The sequence below is a fragment of the Venustampulla echinocandica genome (genome assembly GCF_003357145.1).
Source record: "Venustampulla echinocandica strain BP 5553 chromosome Unknown scaffold_8, whole genome shotgun sequence".
Lineage (NCBI taxonomy): Eukaryota > Fungi > Ascomycota > Leotiomycetes > Helotiales > Pleuroascaceae > Venustampulla > Venustampulla echinocandica.
The window spans coordinates 20,046-37,687 of NW_022474213.1; the positions used below are offsets into that span (position 1 = coordinate 20,046).

The 17,642-nt window shown below is 46.9% G+C and overlaps 6 protein-coding genes across 6 annotated transcripts; 1 reads left to right on the forward strand and 5 right to left on the reverse strand.

Moving 5' to 3' along the window:
- Positions 1–1,081: 1,081 nt before the first annotated feature.
- Positions 1,082–2,084, reverse strand: BP5553_08379 (uncharacterized protein; the record flags this gene model as incomplete). The annotated part of the gene is made up of 3 exons (XM_032017002.1): positions 1,082–1,586; positions 1,647–1,885; positions 1,947–2,084. 3 exons carry the CDS (start codon positions 2,082–2,084, stop codon positions 1,082–1,084), a joined length of 882 nt encoding a protein of 293 aa, XP_031866433.1.
- A 1,077-nt stretch (positions 2,085–3,161) lies between these two features.
- BP5553_08380 (uncharacterized protein) lies at positions 3,162–4,543 on the forward strand (the record flags this gene model as incomplete). Its single annotated transcript, XM_032017003.1, has 5 exons — positions 3,162–3,410; positions 3,483–3,732; positions 3,827–3,953; positions 4,051–4,171; positions 4,346–4,543. 5 exons carry the CDS (start codon positions 3,162–3,164, stop codon positions 4,541–4,543), a joined length of 945 nt encoding a protein of 314 aa, XP_031866434.1.
- A 4,060-nt stretch (positions 4,544–8,603) lies between these two features.
- On the reverse strand, positions 8,604–9,120 carry BP5553_08381 (YjgF-like protein; the record flags this gene model as incomplete). The annotated part of the gene is made up of 3 exons (XM_032017004.1): positions 8,604–8,933; positions 9,006–9,019; positions 9,078–9,120. The coding sequence occupies 3 exons, from the start codon at positions 9,118–9,120 to the stop codon at positions 8,604–8,606; spliced, it is 387 nt and encodes a 128-aa protein (XP_031866435.1).
- Positions 9,121–9,823: 703 nt separating this feature from the next.
- BP5553_08382 (uncharacterized protein) lies at positions 9,824–10,770 on the reverse strand (the record flags this gene model as incomplete). The annotated part of the gene is made up of 2 exons (XM_032017005.1): positions 9,824–9,864; positions 9,915–10,770. The coding sequence occupies 2 exons, from the start codon at positions 10,768–10,770 to the stop codon at positions 9,824–9,826; spliced, it is 897 nt and encodes a 298-aa protein (XP_031866436.1).
- A 1,113-nt stretch (positions 10,771–11,883) lies between these two features.
- BP5553_08383 (uncharacterized protein) lies at positions 11,884–12,693 on the reverse strand (the record flags this gene model as incomplete). Its single annotated transcript, XM_032017006.1, has 2 exons — positions 11,884–12,170; positions 12,219–12,693. The coding sequence occupies 2 exons, from the start codon at positions 12,691–12,693 to the stop codon at positions 11,884–11,886; spliced, it is 762 nt and encodes a 253-aa protein (XP_031866437.1).
- A 1,302-nt stretch (positions 12,694–13,995) lies between these two features.
- Positions 13,996–15,706, reverse strand: BP5553_08384 (Uncharacterized protein; the record flags this gene model as incomplete). The annotated part of the gene is made up of 3 exons (XM_032017007.1): positions 13,996–14,180; positions 14,231–14,468; positions 14,531–15,706. 3 exons carry the CDS (start codon positions 15,704–15,706, stop codon positions 13,996–13,998), a joined length of 1,599 nt encoding a protein of 532 aa, XP_031866438.1.
- Positions 15,707–17,642: the final 1,936 nt, after the last annotated feature.

Genomic DNA, 17,642 nt, shown 5'->3' on the forward strand with positions numbered 1-17,642 from the left:
CGGGGGGCTGGAATATTTTTTTTTTAAAATTTTCTTTATATCATTTTTGGTGTTTTGTAGGCAGAGGATAGTAACCGGGTTTAAGATATTTTGAAGCGCTATGGGTTTGGCGAGGTCGTTTAAAAAAGCAAATCGCTCATTAGGCCCATATGTCGTAGTGTTTTTCAGTTTGATTTATTAATCTAGCAGGTATGATAGTCGGCAGAGTTAAGAAATAGGGAAGATGCCAATGCCAGACACACCCGAACAACGCAAAGCCCCTGCCTGTTCTATCAACCTAACATTCCCTCCAATATTCAAACAGCTCCAGTTCCAACCTCTTAGGTGACCTTTAAATAAGGACCCTCCTAAATATCGTCTAACATAGAACGCGTCGCTTCGCGATCTTGTCTCGCCTAGCGAAAGGGAGGCAGAGAAAAGAATATGCCCAAAATATGAAAGCAAATGAAAAATATAACTTATAGGTTGGACCTACCTATTAATAACCTTTTCATATTGTAACTTATATAGCGCTCTGTTTCAAGAGTGCACGGGATGAAAACTCTATTTGTCTGTTGAGGCACCGGTGCGATGAGTCTGCGCTGACCGTATTCCCCCAACGGCCCCAGCGAGGGTTGTGGCCTGTACCTAACCGAGGAGGAGAGGGACACTCTTGCTACAACTGTCAAGGTGGCGTATCTGACTTGGAGGAAGGAGTTGGTGATTGGGGATTGTTTTGGCAGAGTAGTTTGGTGAGCTATTGCGCTCTTCAAAACTGATATAGTGATATATAGCTAATAGACATAGTCTAGGGCGAAGACGGTAATTGTTGGCGCGGAAGTTGGAGAGGTGTTATACTAGTAGCACATAGGAGCAAACCTCCTTGAGAAAGGAAGAATACAATACAGCATCGAGGAGGATACGGACTGTCATTCATAATGGGGAAATTATTTTACCATTGCTTCTACACGGCACTTAACTAGCCCACTAGCGAAGTGACTGAACGCTTGGTAATTGACCGAACTATCCTCCGTGAACCATGACTCCCAGGATGATCAAACATACTGCTATGGAAAGTGACCAGCTAAGAATCCCTGTGTGTTCAGCTTTGGCCATGCGCATCATGTTTCCGGTCCTTCTGGAACTCCGGCTCATTCTCATTTTCTAGAAAGAGTCCTGGAGCGCAGATATGACAACCTGGTCGGCTTACATCTCCATCTCGGTTTCCTTCCACCTGGCAAAAGCAAGTCGGCAGCTCATATGCCACGCCTCGACGCCGCATCTTACGCAGGATTTGTGAAACGGCAGTGCTCGAGTCAGAAGCTGGGGGGTTTATTCGAAGTGGGTGATATGGATCGATACCCTTGTAGTGAACTGAGCCTCGCAGTGTGTGCCGTCTAAATTCGTGGCTGGTGTCTGTGAGTTCGTGGCTGGTGTCTGTGAATTCGGCCGCATCAGACTGAACTTGGGCTGGCAGTACCTGAGTGGACGAGTATGACCGGTTGAGAGAACGCAGGTGCTCACGTTGGTATCTCGAGTGGCCACCTGCGTTTCTGTGTTTAGCTGTGAGAACGGCGAGCATGATCCAGTAGACAACGAATAAGATACTATATTGAGATGTTGTTATTCTGTGCACCCCCAGAGAGTATGGATAGATTGGTGCTTACGCGTTGACAGTAAACACGACTGCGATAGCTCGAAGAACGATAATCAGGGTTCTGGAAGTGATGCTATCATCGATCAACATGTTTACTCGAGGTATGGCAATTCCCGTAAGAGTTCCTGCGAGAATTGAGAGTAGGCAGATCCCGAATATCAGGGCCAGTACGACGTAGTAATTGTAGAATCGAGGCTGAAAGTGCTCAGTGGAGATTAGATATGTGAGCACCGTGATGGTCGCCAGGGCCTGGAAACGGTCAGTATACAGTATAATTCATATAGCTGATATTTCGGAAAGGTGAGCTTACCACTACAAGCACATATGCCATGGCTGAAAGAAGTGGTTCAACAGATCGGGTCATGACCAAACCTGAAATGCTGAGGCCGAGAGCAACGATAGCAAGTAGCAGACCGACACACGGCAAAATGGATAAGCCTTTGGGCATCGTGGGGATGTTGGAAGAGCGCGCCATCTTTCTTCTGCGTCAGCGATCCTCGGGAGGTAGGTAGGTGGGCTTTGATGGATAGGCAGGTTAAGTGATCACAAGTGAAACAATAATTAGGTGAGTAGAAAATAGAGCGCCAGAGTTGGTTAGAGTTTGGGCGTAAAACACGATGGTGTCGCAGACAATAATGGTGATAAGCTACCGCATCGGCGGCATTGCGCTACAACAAACACCACCACTCCTTCCTTTTTCATGCAAATCGACACAACGCAACGCAATATAAATTAGGTGCTATCAAACCACGGGAACGAAACAATAATGATAGGGTTCACAGCCGCATTCCGCTACTTTGCCTGGTGTCGTGTGGAGAAAGATCCAGCCCGCCCAATTCCCAGCTCCTCCAACTGTGTGACATTGTCACTGGTACAACCTAGATCTAGGTCACAGAAAGTACTCCCCAGCGCTTATAGATCTGATTAGAACCGCCTCCTGCAACAAGCCATTCGTTTGCACTGGCATCGATGATCGGTATCTCCTTGGATTGTTGATATCGAGATTGATTCCAAGCGCCATAATGCCAATAGCTTTAACACCTCAGGTAGGCAAAATCTCTATTCCTCGATAAGACTCCCAACCTTATCATACAACAAATGCGGGCATTGATACTGGCTGAATATAAGGAGAGAGACCAAAATGAGATCGAGCGACGTTGAGATATAGTATGCATGACTAAGCAATGTCCGCATGGCGCATTATTTTGTGCAAACCCCTCATTTTAGGTAGACGTGATTCTTGCTGGTCGGTTCTAAAGTTGGACGATAGCCCATCAAAGGTGCCACATCCGTACAAACACTTATAAGTACTGGAGGATATCCCATTTCATTGCGGCCAAACTTCAAAGGCCTCAATTTCGAACTCTTATGCTTGAATATCTGGCTGCCTAAGTTCCTCCACGCTGTTATAGTGTTACCTTGGATCAACAACTCGGGCTCACTCTCTGCCTTCATTTAGTCCCATTTTCTAGCCAGCTGTGCATGTCATTAACACCCCTTGAGCATCGGTATCATCACAGCTAATATGGAGATTATCACGGCTTTTCTTGCTCTTTCTTTAACTGTGCAAAGCTCCACAGGCTCCATTCTCCAAAATTCACCAGCAAATATTCTAGCACTCAAATGGCCGTCTGCAAACCTTGCCATTCGGACTAGCTCCATTGCAAAATCCAACATCGATAACAGGTTTCCAGCTGCCAATTTAGAGACCCTGGGTGATCTAGATCTATCTAGAAGAAGTGACATTAACCGTCTGGAGTCCATAGGTGCCCAGGTAACCTCGTGTTCACTCTGTGGTGGTGAGGAACCGGCGAATGCAGGACACTGACAATAATTGATTTCGCAGCTAATTAGGGATCTAGGCATGAATATGAATTCTTCCATTGCTTCTCCAGTTCCATCGACAGCCATGGCTTCACAGGCTTATAAGACTGTAACCGGAACCTATGCTTTGCAAACCATAAGTTTGTACTCTGGGCTACGACAGAAGATCACTACTACTATTACCGCTACTAGGACAGGTGCCCAATATTTGACTAGTGTTGAAACTGGCGTTGCTGTTATTATTGCAGGCGGAGTGACGTGGTCCCTCGCATGTGAGCTCTCCCCAAACCCCCTTCAAGACCCATCGCCCTCCTTCTTAGCTTGCCCCTATGGAGATTGTGTCGCTGACTAGGTTCTGGTTCTTAGGTTTCGTTGGTGATGCCGCGACTGCGGCAAAAGTCCTCGAAGCCCTAAAAGATGCGGACAAACATCCAGATGACTCCTCATGCCCCAATCCGAAGGATAAGCGTACTGATTGCGGCGGTGTTGGAAGGTAAGCAACGGGTGCCATTTTTCTAGACAGTAACACTATCTCTCAATATCTTATGGATTTCCGATCGGAGGTATACTGATTTCTCATTCTTTTACAGTATTTGTGAGACTGGGAGTTCAACTGGCTGCACATGTGACGAAGAGAAGGCAGCATGCCCCGAGGGAGATGCCAAGCCCAATGTTCAGATGCCAACTGCGTGCCAGATAGTACCAATAAATGTACGAAGGCCTATCCCGGTTGTGACTGCACTCCTGATCCGACTTGTCCGGAGGGACCTGATACGCCTGACTGCTCAGAATGCGGCGGGAATGTGAATGGAAGATGCAAAGGTGTAAGTATTGGTCCAACCCGTCTGCCAACCACGTTTACACAACCTAATGCGTGCTTTATAGGACCCAGCAAATAACAATCAATACAAAGACTGTTTTTGTATGGAAGATCTAGATGTACTCATCCAACCGTATGTTGCATTCGAGGATGAAGCCGAATGGGAGAACTATGCTCAGGCATGGGCATCACTTCCTAAACTCACCCCCGCTAGCTACTATCATCCCAAAACTTCAGATGCTGCTTGCCCACCTGCAGACTAGGGTGCCCCCCCAACGAGATCCAGATAGGTCGCCCAGTGTCACTAGCAAAGTGAACGAGTGGTGCGCATTGGTAGACGGCAAGATTGTAGGTAGCGACATGCTATCCGAAATGATCCCCTATTCTTAGTATTCTTGCTGGCTTTCCGTCGGTAAATGGAATAACGCTCCGTCGAGCAATACCTGCGGGGATAACAGCAAAATTTCCAAAGACGGATGCGTCAGGTCCTTGATTACTGCAATGAATTCCTGTAATCCTAACTCTGGGACATCGAATGGCGATTCGTTATAGGGGAAGTGTATTCAATATGTATGCACAGCTGCCCAGATTTCTTCCCTTCATAGGGCACCTATCTAACTTCTACTGATAAAACATCACATTAGACGGCGGAGCAGACCCAAACACTTCACCGTGGGCTCCCAAAACAACAGGACACCAGCCTACAGACCCTCAGTACGATGCACACGACCTTATAGATGTGCCTTGTGAGTTGCTCACCATTCCAAACCCGCAGTAATCGGCCTAACGTATTCCATAGGAGATAGAAATGGGCATCTCATATTCCAGAAACGGTTGGTATCCTGCATGGTAGTGGAGTAATATGGGGTGAGGGCAAGCAGCGTAATGTGCTTGTTCCAAGGATGACGACTGGCTGATCCATTCCGAGGGTAGCTGGATAGACGGCTGGGTGGATGACGAGCTGATGAGATGATAATAACCAGGCAGCTGAGGAAATTTCTTATTTCTTAGCTATCGAGCAAGAAATGTGTCATTTCCACATTTATATAACTTTTCCTTTTAACAATGCGAACCTTCATGATATGGAATGAAAGTAATATTATCTTGAAGCTTATTAAGACTTACAAGTTACCTCTCTCTCGGGAGGATCTTCAAATAATTTGATCATGCCAGCGATGGAAGTGGAAGATTAGCACTATTCATGACTGCAGCCAAGCCAGCAACAAGCTTAGTGATACCATCTGAATGGGGTGAAATATGTGGAGCCAATAGCCAAGGACGGTGAGGAATGGCGAGAGGTTGGGATATAGACGATATATATGCTAACAAGTTTCTTAAATAGATTATCTTGCCGTACGAGTAGTGGAGCCCACACAGACGATGACATCAGCACATTCCCCCGCTAGGGACCAGCACGGCTTTACCAAAGACGTGATCCACTCAACAAACATCGCCCGGCCGACCATTGGTGGGGTGGATCTCCGATCTAGCAAAACGCTAAAGGCCGCTGTCTTTTTTACAAAGATCGTGTATAGATTTCTAACCGCAGTTGTGCAGTATTTCCCGATCTCCACTGTAGAAGCAATTAAGTGGGCGGGTTCTGGAATCCAGAGCAGCATCCATGGAAGATTGTCTGACAGGCGATGATGATTACTATTCTGTTCACGGGAATAATACTGATCGATATGTTTTAGCGACATTTGTGGATACTTATATTGCCGACTGACTGTATCTCGAACGATGACAGTTGTGGCGTTCCACTGTGGATACATAGTAGGCCTGCTTGTTGTGTTACTAATGGCGCTCGTTTTGAAGCCAAGGCACAACAAAATACGAGGATGGTGTGTTGGTATTGTTGATATTGCATATCTTGTGAGGGGTTGGCTGCTCTATACGAGGCCACCCACTCATTTCCGTGACTTGTGTCACCATCTCCGCATCTGCATAGCTTTGATATCTTCCCTCGCCCAAGAGGGGTATGATTGTGGGCACTTCCATCCCATGCTTGCGAACTTCCAAAAAAAAAAAAAACTCCGATCCTGATGTATCGCCCAAGTGGCCCTATTTCCCAATCCCATTCGGACTGTCCAGTCCCAAAAAAATGTTAACTCCAATCCCAATGCGTAGTGCTGTTTGTATATACACAATTTGACAAGTCGACCCCAGATCTCACATCTGCACGTCTCGTTTACATACCCCGTAAACACAGCATGCATGTGGATCGAGTTTCCCACTCAAAACAGCGTCCCTTATTTCCTAGAAATGAATGTCAGCCTTTGCCAGGCCAGTCTGAGAACCTCGGAACAACATACGTCTGGACACCGCACCGGTGTAGCTGTGACGAGGGATAGAGTAGCGAGTAGTGTGACGGACACCGCAAGCCATGATGGCAGTGAGAAATGCATCTTGGATATTCGCCTGGGTGTCGCAAATACACGATCTTTTGGATGAGCGAGTGGATGTAATGCTCTTTCCTTGAGCTGTGACGTTTGAATCGAAGACAGGTGCTAGCCGTTCTTATTGGTATGGTGTGACAACGACAGTGATAAGAGTGATCGATATGGAACAAATAGCGACGGTGAAAGGAATCAATATGGTTCCTACTGGGTTGAATATTAAACGCAAATGAAGTTTGAAGTTTAGATAAATGCTCAAATGCCGTACAAAATGCTACGAACAGCGTGGGATGGTGGTAGGCTGCCAGCCTTATACTTGTACTCCTGAAATCAACTCCCAGCGTTCAGCTTTCAGCCACCTGGAAGGGTGTACTGTACGCCTGCGGACATGGCGCACGGGACCCGGATGGTGAGGAAGAACCTCATGCCACGTCTGTCAAGCGTCAAGTGTCAAGCCTTTAATTCCGACGCTTGTGGGAACTAGGCATCTATATGGTGCCATAGTGAAAAATAGCAAATCATAAGCTCGGGGGGTGAGGGGGCAAAGAGAGCTTGGGACGAACACGAGAAAGCCGTGGGGCCGGGAATGTACCAAGTCCTCCGTAAGATTCGGGCAGTTCGAACTTCGATGTCAGCAATTCTCAGCACTTGGCAAGCCATGGCTTGGCTGAAAGGAAGATCCTTGATCGTTTCAATTCACTGAGCCAATTAAGGAATCGGAAAATGGGGCGCCACAGCAAGAACAAGAAAATCCTACATAAATAGATTCGGGAGTGGCGGTGCATCCTCGTACCAGCCCTACTCGCACTGACGCCAGACACCGACGATGAAATTAGCGAAATAAGCCCTCCATACTCCGTACGAGACTTCTTTGAAGATTCACTGACATCATCACACAAAACTCCGGTTATAAACAGCCGCCTTGGAAGCAGCTTGCGTTCCGACGCCACTGCCGGTTATCTAGAACAGAACCTGATAATTTCTTCACCAGAGGTAAGGAAATCTAAATATTTCCAGTAGACTTGTTCGGATCGTCATCAAAGAATAAGCTAAAGTAATAGTTATAAATACATAAAATACCTAGGGTAATCAAGTCAGTAGTAACTGAAGTAATACTAAACAAGGACGATTATACATGACGAGCTTACTTCGTACACTAAGCCGGATTCTAATACCCGTAAGAAGTACATATGCACAGTACGTACGGAGTAGCGTATTAGAAGCGAGGTCAGATTTCGCCGCATTACCGTGAGAAAAATTATTGTGATAACCGGTAACCTTGGAGACGAGAATCGCCAAGGATTCCGCAGCTTCTATCTAGCGTCTTGGGGTCTCAATCTGTTTGCGGCGTTCTCTGGTTGCTGTGACAATTTCCTTGCTGACATGCTGGTTTCAGCCTCTCATGCAAGGACCCAAGGATGGACATTGATAAGGCATTTTCTTTGTGTCGTAGGTAAGACTCCCTGGACTTCCCTCCGCGTCTTCTGCAAATAACCCCTGTCACGTTGATCACGTGATGTTAAGTCACGCAATGTCCCGAATTGGGAAATATTTGGTGAGAATTGACTGACTAGGTACTCGTACTATAACTAGGGATATTCCGTTGTGTTACATGCCTGTCAGACCGAGTATGTCGAAAAGGGCGGGTCGTACTGGTGCGCTAAGTATACGCCAAAAGCTCAAGATAATTGAGTCACCTACGAAGCGCCACGCTTCGAGGTACCTTGAGCCAGGGATTGACGCAAACGAAAAAGACGAGGGCTGTCCTTGGCAGGGACTTTTAGCACAAAATGATATTTCAGCTGAGAGAATATTCTTGTATTTTATTATCCAAGCTTCACCCTATACTAATTCCAAGGCAAAGGTCCACCATCCCTTTCCTTCCCCCACCCAAGCCACCCACTTCCAGTCACTAGCTCCCTTTACCTCAAGCCAAAGCAATGCACTCCATCTCAACCGGTACACCCTTAGGTAGCTGGTACACGGCAACACAGCTCCTTGCCGGCTTATGGGCAAAGAACTTCTCATAAACGCCATTCATCTCGGCAAAATCATCCATGTTCGTCAAGTACACATTAACCTTGACGACCTTCTCCAATGACGATCCCGCGGCCTTCAAGACTGCGTTCATATTCTGGATGCAGAGCTCTGTCATCTGGGCCAGGCTGTACTCTGGCCGTGTGAATATTACTCCATCGGGTTTGCATGGGATTTGCCCAGAGCAGTAGACTGTGGAGGAGGTGACAATTGCTTGGGACTGTATTTGGGGCATTCGTCAGAGATGTGCTGGGATAAACGAGGAGGGACGAGCCATCTATTGGCAACATACGTAGGGTCCTGCTGCTGCGGTGTGTGTTAGTGGCTGCTTAGAATTGGGAGGTGAGTATGTATTGAAGCTTACGAGGAGCAGCGTCCTTGGTGAAAACTGGCTTGAAATCTGCCATTGTGGACGTAGAATTGGACGTAAAGTTGGAAATGATATATGGTAGTTTTCCGAATTTTTGTTATGGTTGAGAGTTGACAGCCTCTGATTTTTCTTTTAATTCTCGAAGATGGGATTGAAGTGTGAGGGTGGGGGATGGTGGGGTAAGGTAAATGACCGAGTGACCCGCGGTCGGTTACGGTGGCCCGTACATACCTATGACGTCGCAGTTCGTGGTTTAACGAGAACAACTTCAACGACATCCCATCCCACAAACCCTCCAGAACTCAACCACAACAGTACCGAACCCTTCGAAAACTGGTGATTTCGTATATCTGCCGAATATTATCGCTGAATGCCCGGTCGGATCCCCGCTTCCATGCCTATATCGGCCCGTCGCCGTTTCCAACGACTTTGCTTGCGTATGTCCTAGCCTAGGCAGCTATGTGCTTGTGAGGAACGAGATGGATACGGTTGAGAATTTCCTGCAAATATACTCTGCCTGGGCTTTTAATGCGAACAAATGCGAAGTATACATATTGGGGATGAGAGAATTGGGAAATTTTGGAAGGTATCTAAAACTACACACGGCCCAAACGCCCATCCAAGCCCACCTGGGCCAACCGGACAAAGACCCCTCGACGCCTAACTTAATACACAGCAACCACAGCAAACCACATTTATTCATTCAGTCAAATTCACATTTCAGCCCCTCTGATTGATTTTCAATTCCTCGTGGCCGTCATGTATGCCTGGGCGGCATATACTGTTGGCGTTAGCAAGCTTACGACTGCGAGCTTAGGCAGCATGTCTTACTCTGCTCGCTCATTTTGGAGCTCAGGCGCCTGCCTTGAGAATCATGGGGATATGCGCGGCTATGACAGGCGGCATTATTGCAATAACAAAACCTCCTGTCACTAATGTCATCCAAATCAGGAGTTGGTAGTCGAGCTGGCCTTGGCGTTGGGGGAGGCATTTGTGGTGCATCTGGTACCGGCGGCGGCAGGCTACTAATTTGAGATGGTAACTGGCTCAATTTCTTAGGGTTCCTCTTGGATGATGAGTTCGCTGGTGCTTGGTAGCCTGACGACGAACCGTCTTGCGACCGGGCGGACAACTCGTCTGGTCGAGATTTTATTGTCCCCTTAGAGTCGGTTCTCAACGAGCGATGATCATGGCTTAGCCTCTGAGTTGATGATGGTGTTTTTCTCTTTACTGCGGTATTTGGCGGCCCATGCCTGGCTTCCTTCGAGGTTGACACTCGTGATTGCCTCGGGTCCATTGGCCTGGATGTATTGGAAGCATGAGCTAAACTACCCCCTATATTTCTCGACTCCGAGCGGAGTCTGGGCGAGAAAGTCATATTCCATGGGTGTGATTCAGGTCCTAGAATGGGTGATCTGATTCTGGACTTTGTCTTGGTCTCGTTGTTTACTGTAGCCGAATCCCAGTGGACATTCTTGTGCTGATCCATGTCGTGCTTTTTCAAGCTGGATCTCAGCCCACCGCTGGGAAGTTTCTCAGCCATCCTTCGGGATGATATCGGGCACTTGGCGGCGTGCTTGTGGTTAGAAGCCTGATGATGTTGCGTGGGGACTAGAGGCATCATCTGTTCTGGCAAGCGCCGAACGACGATGCTGGGCAAATGTTGTTGAAAAAGTTGGTAATCCATGTTGAACGGGATGCTAGTGTCTACGGTTGATGGATGATGATGGAATGACATGTGGTTGTGGTTTGGTTTGATAAACAGCCCGGGGATGATGACCGGTTGATGGATGTTGGTGTCTGGGCGGTGTGTCGACGAGCCTGCCTCACACAATCAAGCGATAACAGCAATCGAGGGTACCGGATATGGCACACGTGAGGAAGTCCTCACAAGGGTCCAAATAACTCCGGACAAATTGGAATAAGTTTGATGGGAGTGGTAATGGCGGTAGTGGTATAGCTTGAAGAGTAAGAAGAGTGTGGGAGAAAGATGGAGGAAATTGGGGGGGTTGCCGGCTTTTATGTTGCGGTACCCTGGGTGTAGCCAATGAGAAGCGAGAGTGGACACTGCGGCACTGCAAGCCCTCCTTTGGAAGAGATCTAAGCGATGTCATCACACCTCTCATGCATATGGCTCAAGGCTCCCTCGTGCCCTCCTAGAGGCCGATATGCATTTTCTTTCTGCCCTTGTTAAAGCTATCCATCAACTTGCTTGATTCTCTTAAGTGGTCCGTGCGGCCTCAGGAGAGACTCTGATATTGCTTTTGTCGGGTATATCCTCAGAGGCAGGCATCACGGCAACCACCAACGTGGTCTCCCAGGTTTCCCAACAGGAGTCTGCTATTTCCATGAATTGCTGTTTGCCTTTACAAATGAATAAATATTAGCTACATTTCCGTTGTCATTACATATGTTTGCCTTTTATCGCCCAGCCGTATCCTATCCTACCATCCCCATCCCGTTCATCACAATTGGGAAACACGCTCCCGGAATAGAAATGGAGTTGATCCGTAAGCCCCCTGGGGTAATCAGTTGGGTTTTGTTTTACTTGCGGACCCTGCGTCCCGTTCCCCACGGTTCGGCTCGGGTCCATTCCCGGCGACTATTCCGCAATGCCCGCTATCAACGCTCTGTCACTCTACAATGTCCTAGACATCCCAAGTCTCTCAGAATTCGTCTATATCGTATTGGTTTAAGAATTTTAAACACGATCAGCTGCTTTAGATGTATACTCTTCGCTCAAGGGCAACTTGCAAACTTGTTAGTAAGGATTACCTATCCGTGAATCCCTTGATAGCTCTCACTTTGGCATATTTATGACGAGGTCCAACTCTGCCATAACGCCTTTGGCAGCCTCCAATCCTCCATCATAATACGCCGCTCCAATAATAGCACACACCGCCCTGGCAATTGTCCTCGAGGGGTCCTCTCTCTGCACATCGTCCTTAAGCAACCACAATGGGTTCCTCCTTCTCGTTGGCCTCAAATACAGCTTCGGCCTCACAAACCTTTCGAGCTTAGTCGTCCGTCCCAGCTGGTCTAAATTCCTGAAATGAATCATATCGCTGATAATTTTCTCGGCATCGCCTGCTTCCATTAGTACGTCCCTCGCCTATCAATCTACTAGGGCCGCACCTTCAGGAATCTGAAAAAGATAGCACTGGTCCCTAAGCAACAGCTTCATCGCAGACTGTCCGACCTTCGCTAAACCCCTATTCCCGTCTTCAAAATGTCGATGGCTCTGTCCTACGCACGTGACCCCCGAATTCGGTGACTCCAAAGCCTCTTCCAGCAAATCGGGGTTTTTGAATGTGTATTGAATGATTGTCTGGATTATCCTAAGCCATTCTGATTCTGCTGAACCGGCGAGGATTGCGACGCCTCGAGGAGGTATGTTGGTTGAACGATGACCGCCGGATGTGTGGGTTGTGCTAGACGAATGACGATCTTTGGGGATGTCGTGAGGAGAGGTGGGATTTGCGCATGTTGTGGATGAAGGCCATGAGGTGGTGGATGATGCTTGGGGGAATGATGTTTGGTGTGTTTGCGTGGGCGGGATGCCTTGAGAATAGTGAGAGACAAGGGACTCTTGTGACCGTCTTGGATCCATGGTTGATGTTTGATATTGAACTTGGTCTAAGAAATAGATGTTGCGGTTCTCTTGAAGTGGATTGGAGGTTTTGTGCATACAATACACTTTTTATATCCAAAAGTCCCACATGATTATTCAGTTACAGGCGGTGTTGTTGTGTGATTCCCTGTATACGTACACCAATGTATGACGGACTCCAATGGGAGGTGAATCAACCCATTTCATGTAAAAGTTTTCGAGCCCTATGTACCTAGGTATGTTGGGGCATTCAAGAAAGGCCCGATGTGCAACAAAAATATCTGAAATCTAGGGTTTCACCATTCATTGATCTATAAATAAGTATTTAGCAGTCTTATTGTCCGATCCTTCTAGCTAGCACCATATATGAAGTTTATAAATAATCACCAGAAATTATTTCTTATCACCCTGTACGCCATTATACTATTTCGAGACTTTGAGATAGCCTGAGTGAGTTCGATAATATTTATATTTCATTCTATGAATATATCCCACAAGTATAGTAAACCACGAAATCAGTTTCATAACTCCAAACGGGGAAAACTCGTTCTTGTCAAGGCCGAAGGGCCGATACCTGGAAGGTATAGAAGGCACTATCTACTTCTCCGCCTTTTATGAGGGGTAGGGTAAATAACTTCAAAGAAGGTTTTCGCCAAATCATCCAACAAATCCGTTTCCAGTCGTCCACCTAACGCACTCTTAAAACCGTGCATTACCATAAATCTAGCAAATGGCTCGGTTTCCTCATCTTCCGTGAAGTTCTGTTTTCTGGATGCCCTAGTTATGCGGTTCTGGAAGTTCTTCTGTACCATCACCTGGTAGAATGTTGCAAGCCTCTCGATTTCTTCGATACCTGTGTTACAAATCAGAATAGTAGATCTTTCCGCCCACCTAACCTTGACGATGCCTTACCACAGTGTCGGATATTTCCTATAGATCTTAGCCTGCGAAATAATGCACGGCCAAAGTTAGTGGGAACGTACCGCAATCATATGAAGCCTCCGGAAATTCTCGAGCCCTCTCTGGTCAAGCGTGATTTTAGACCATAGATTAAAACCCGGCGATTTTTCTTGTTTCGATGTCGCTCTCCATAGCGTTGTACATAAGAATATTTAGCTTGCTAGGTTTAAGGATGCACCGCGCTATTGGAAAACCGTTAGCGGAAATTCGCATTAGGAATTAATTCATGGACCACTTGCCTTTGGCGATACTATCCTCAGGGCCGTCAAGATCGAGCTGCTGTTGATAAGCGTGCTCCACGATGAGGGGGGAATATCCTAGACCATGTAACATCATATTTCTCTAGTGCTTTAGGTAGAGCCATACTCCATGCGGTGGAAACTGGAGATATGTATCAAGGAGGACATCGCGATTTGTCTGACGCAAGCGCTCGTCAATTCCGCGTGACCACACGTCGATATTAATCCGCAACTTCAGCATTAATTGAGCCTGTTCCATATCTTTGACAAGTGTCAGCTTTGACCCGCCTCGAATTGTGTATCAGCATATGTAGAAGAGTATTCGGATAGAAATTCACCTAGCGTCTTGTAAACCTTCATGAATTCGGTGGGATTATCGTCCGGAAGGAGCTGCACCAGTAGTTGTCTGAGCTCATTCACCGTGAGCGGATTCTTTTCGTCGTTGTCCAGCTCTGGGAAGGGGATTTCTTCCCAGACAGGATCCTTGTTTGAGCCCATTTGTTTCAACACTGCCGCCAGCTTCTTCAGGCAACAGAGTCGCGGGTCCCCGGAGGCACTAGTAACATGCTTCCCGATCTGACAAGGCTCAGTCATATACCATTCCAGACTTTTGAGGAAGCTCTCTGCGACCGAAACACCACATTGTTGGAGGCGCTTGCGTTATCCAGAAATATCCCGTTGATCTTGTTGACGTGGTTGGTGTCGATGGGGAAAAAGCTGAAGAAGAACTTGTGGTTCTGTCGTAGAGAGCCGTCTTCATGCGGGATAAACTGACACCCACCGTTCAGGATCTCTGTATAGTTGTTACGGGCTTTCTCGATAGGTAGATCGGCTAGCACAGAATTGGTGCCGCTTTCAAAATTATTCTCCACTGCTAAAGACCTACACATATCTCGATGGGCCTTCACTTTCGGGTTAGCATCTTCCAGTGGCGAGGGCAGTAAAAAGCTTCGAAGCACAATCATAAGTTTCGGGGATACCGGAGAAAACTCGTGGAAATTAGTCCATACTATTTCTTGAGTCTTCCCAGTGTTTACATCAATCCCGATGCGACCCGGGCCCTCGAATACGTGGTAGCTGTTGTCGGTAAGGATAAACTCGTCCTTGGGATTAGATGGGGTGCAAATAGCCATATACATGGACAGGCAATTGAGTATAACCCACATGGCATCATCTGGATACATCCGTTTAGGGAGTTCTGATACCCACTTCAACTCATCATCCATCTTCAAGTCGATGATAGTTTTGATGTTATCAAGCCAGACGTCTATAGGCCTTTCGAAGCCCTTCTCCCGCATATATTCAAGTAGCCTATCTCTGTCGTTGGCATCGTAACCTGTCGTAGTTTCGTGATAAAAGCGCTGATAGAAGGTCGATCCTCGGTATTTCATGAGCAAGATAAATTTTCGGATGAGATTCCGCTCGTTGCGTGTAAGCCAGAGGCCGCGATGGCGTTCATCGAAAGACTTCGTAATCTTGCGGAAGATAGCACTGGCTTCGGACTCGAGTCGGCTAAGCTTCTCCTCTATGAGATATTGCTCTGCATCGGGTTTGGTAGTGTCCCGATACATGTCCGTCTGGCCAAGAACGCGCTTCACCGGTGTCTCTATGATTTCTGGCGTTTCAGAAGAGAGGTTGAGGCAGTTAACGACAGGGTCGCCACGGTACATCTTTTTTCCAAGCTCTCCATTTGGACGGTTTATCGAGTTAGGTGAGCCAGCCTTTTGGGGCATGTATGGATGGGCAAAATTTTTAAGAATGAATCGCGGAACAAAGTGGTAATATTGCGAAAATGCGGCGTGAGAGGCCTCCATTGTTAATTTTGATTATCTTGACGTGCTGGCTTCGCAGATGCGGTCGAGCCGCGCGAGCCGCCATTTTGGGGCTGCTCCTTGGTTTTCAGTACTTGAGTACTTGAGTACTCGAATACTCGAGTACCAGCCTCATAGACCTGCACGTGGTGTCTCTGTCCCAGGGTCAGAGATCAGCACATTAGAATGTAGGAAAGGGAAGAAAGAAGCAGATGACACTATTTGGGGCCTAGAATGGCCAACTTGGGATCTAAGTATCTAGGAAGACTAAAAAGAAAATATAGTACGGTAGGCATCGTTTGTGATATCATTAGGCCGTTAGCTGCATAAATGGGAATGTCATCTTTATCAGCATCCTCAGATAGCTATACTCTTGACGGAAGACCCCTATTAATAAGCATGTGTGTTACGGAGAAAGTAGTAGTGCAGGAATTGGAAATGTAGCTAGCTATAATAATACTAGTGTCAGAAAGTGTGGATCTAGTATTCAATTATTGAGTGTTCGGGAGCGAGATATTCGTGTGACTTGAATACCTCAATTCTAGTGAGATATTCGTATGACTTGAATACCTCAATTCTAGTAAGATATTTATAGGGGAGGACAAAGACATTGTGGCAGGTCCGGAGATTGGCGCGAGTGAGGAGACGGGGCCCTGCTTTGTGCCTGGCCACTTGGTGGAAAGGCCTGAAGAGTAAGATCCACACTCTGTCCCTTTTCCTGCCTATAGCTAATGTATACTTTACAGTATTCGATGCGTTATATACCTCGAGAAGTACTGTGCGTACTTAAACAAGTCGCACAGGTCACAGTCACAAGCAGAAAGGCAGTAGTTGCAACGCTTCAATCATTAGCGTAGTCTTAGGCAGTTAATAGGAAGGGATACTTACACTGACATTGCCAAACCTGCGGCGTTGGTCGCTGATAAAATCGGACGCAGGGCGCCATTCGAAGTCGCAACACCGAAACAACAACCGCCGGCCGGTATGTGCTAACCTGCCTTATACCTCGATCTATCTCTGATATATAACGTAGTGGTGCCTTGACTGCATGGTGCCAGACAATAGGGTGCTACTCCCACTTGAGTTACCCAAGCATGACGGAGAGGATCTAGAGGGAGATGGAGGAGATGAAGTGGTTAGGATGCATATGGCATAAATTCCAAAATTCACCTTCTGGTCTGGGCTAATAAATTAAATACACCCCTTGCAATAGCTCTTGCAATAGCTTAATAAATGAGCACAAAATGGAAGAAGTGTTTAGGAAGTTTGCCTTGCATGATTTATTATTTACTCAGCGCAATAAGCGTGCGGAAAGATAACCGGCAGCACTATTAGTCAAAAAGGGTTTTCATTCTTCTTTTCTGACTTACTTACATTTTAGACCCGGGAAATTAGCCTAGACTCCTCGACCAGGTACAGTAGAGTCACGATAACGATATACTGGTGGCACACCACGCAAAGCAGTATCTATGATTAAGACTAAGAAGCCAAGACTGCACGACTCGCGACACTCCCCAACGAGCAAATACATTGGTTAAAGGTCAGGTGACCTCAAACCAAAACCCCGGTTCCGGAAGTTCTAGTAGCGCTAAATAGTAATGTGGGAACCGCGCAATACAGTCACTGTTTATAAATTGAAATAGGCAGATTTATTGTATCCCAATCATTGTCTTCGTGGCTCAGTTGGTTAGAGCGTTGGTCTCATAATATTCATTATGACACGACTGTTAACAGTCTGGCCATCCAAAGGTCGAGAGTTCGAGTCTCTCCGAGGACAAGAGGAATTCTTTCTGTTGCTTTTTTCTTTTTTCTTGGTGGGGGGAGGGGTTGGTAGGTTGGGGGCCACTGGAGGGCGTTTTTCTCGCTTGTACTCGGTACTTGCCTTATGAGAGGCAAAAAACGCAACGCTACTTGAGCTTGTAACGTTTTTGCTCAAGTG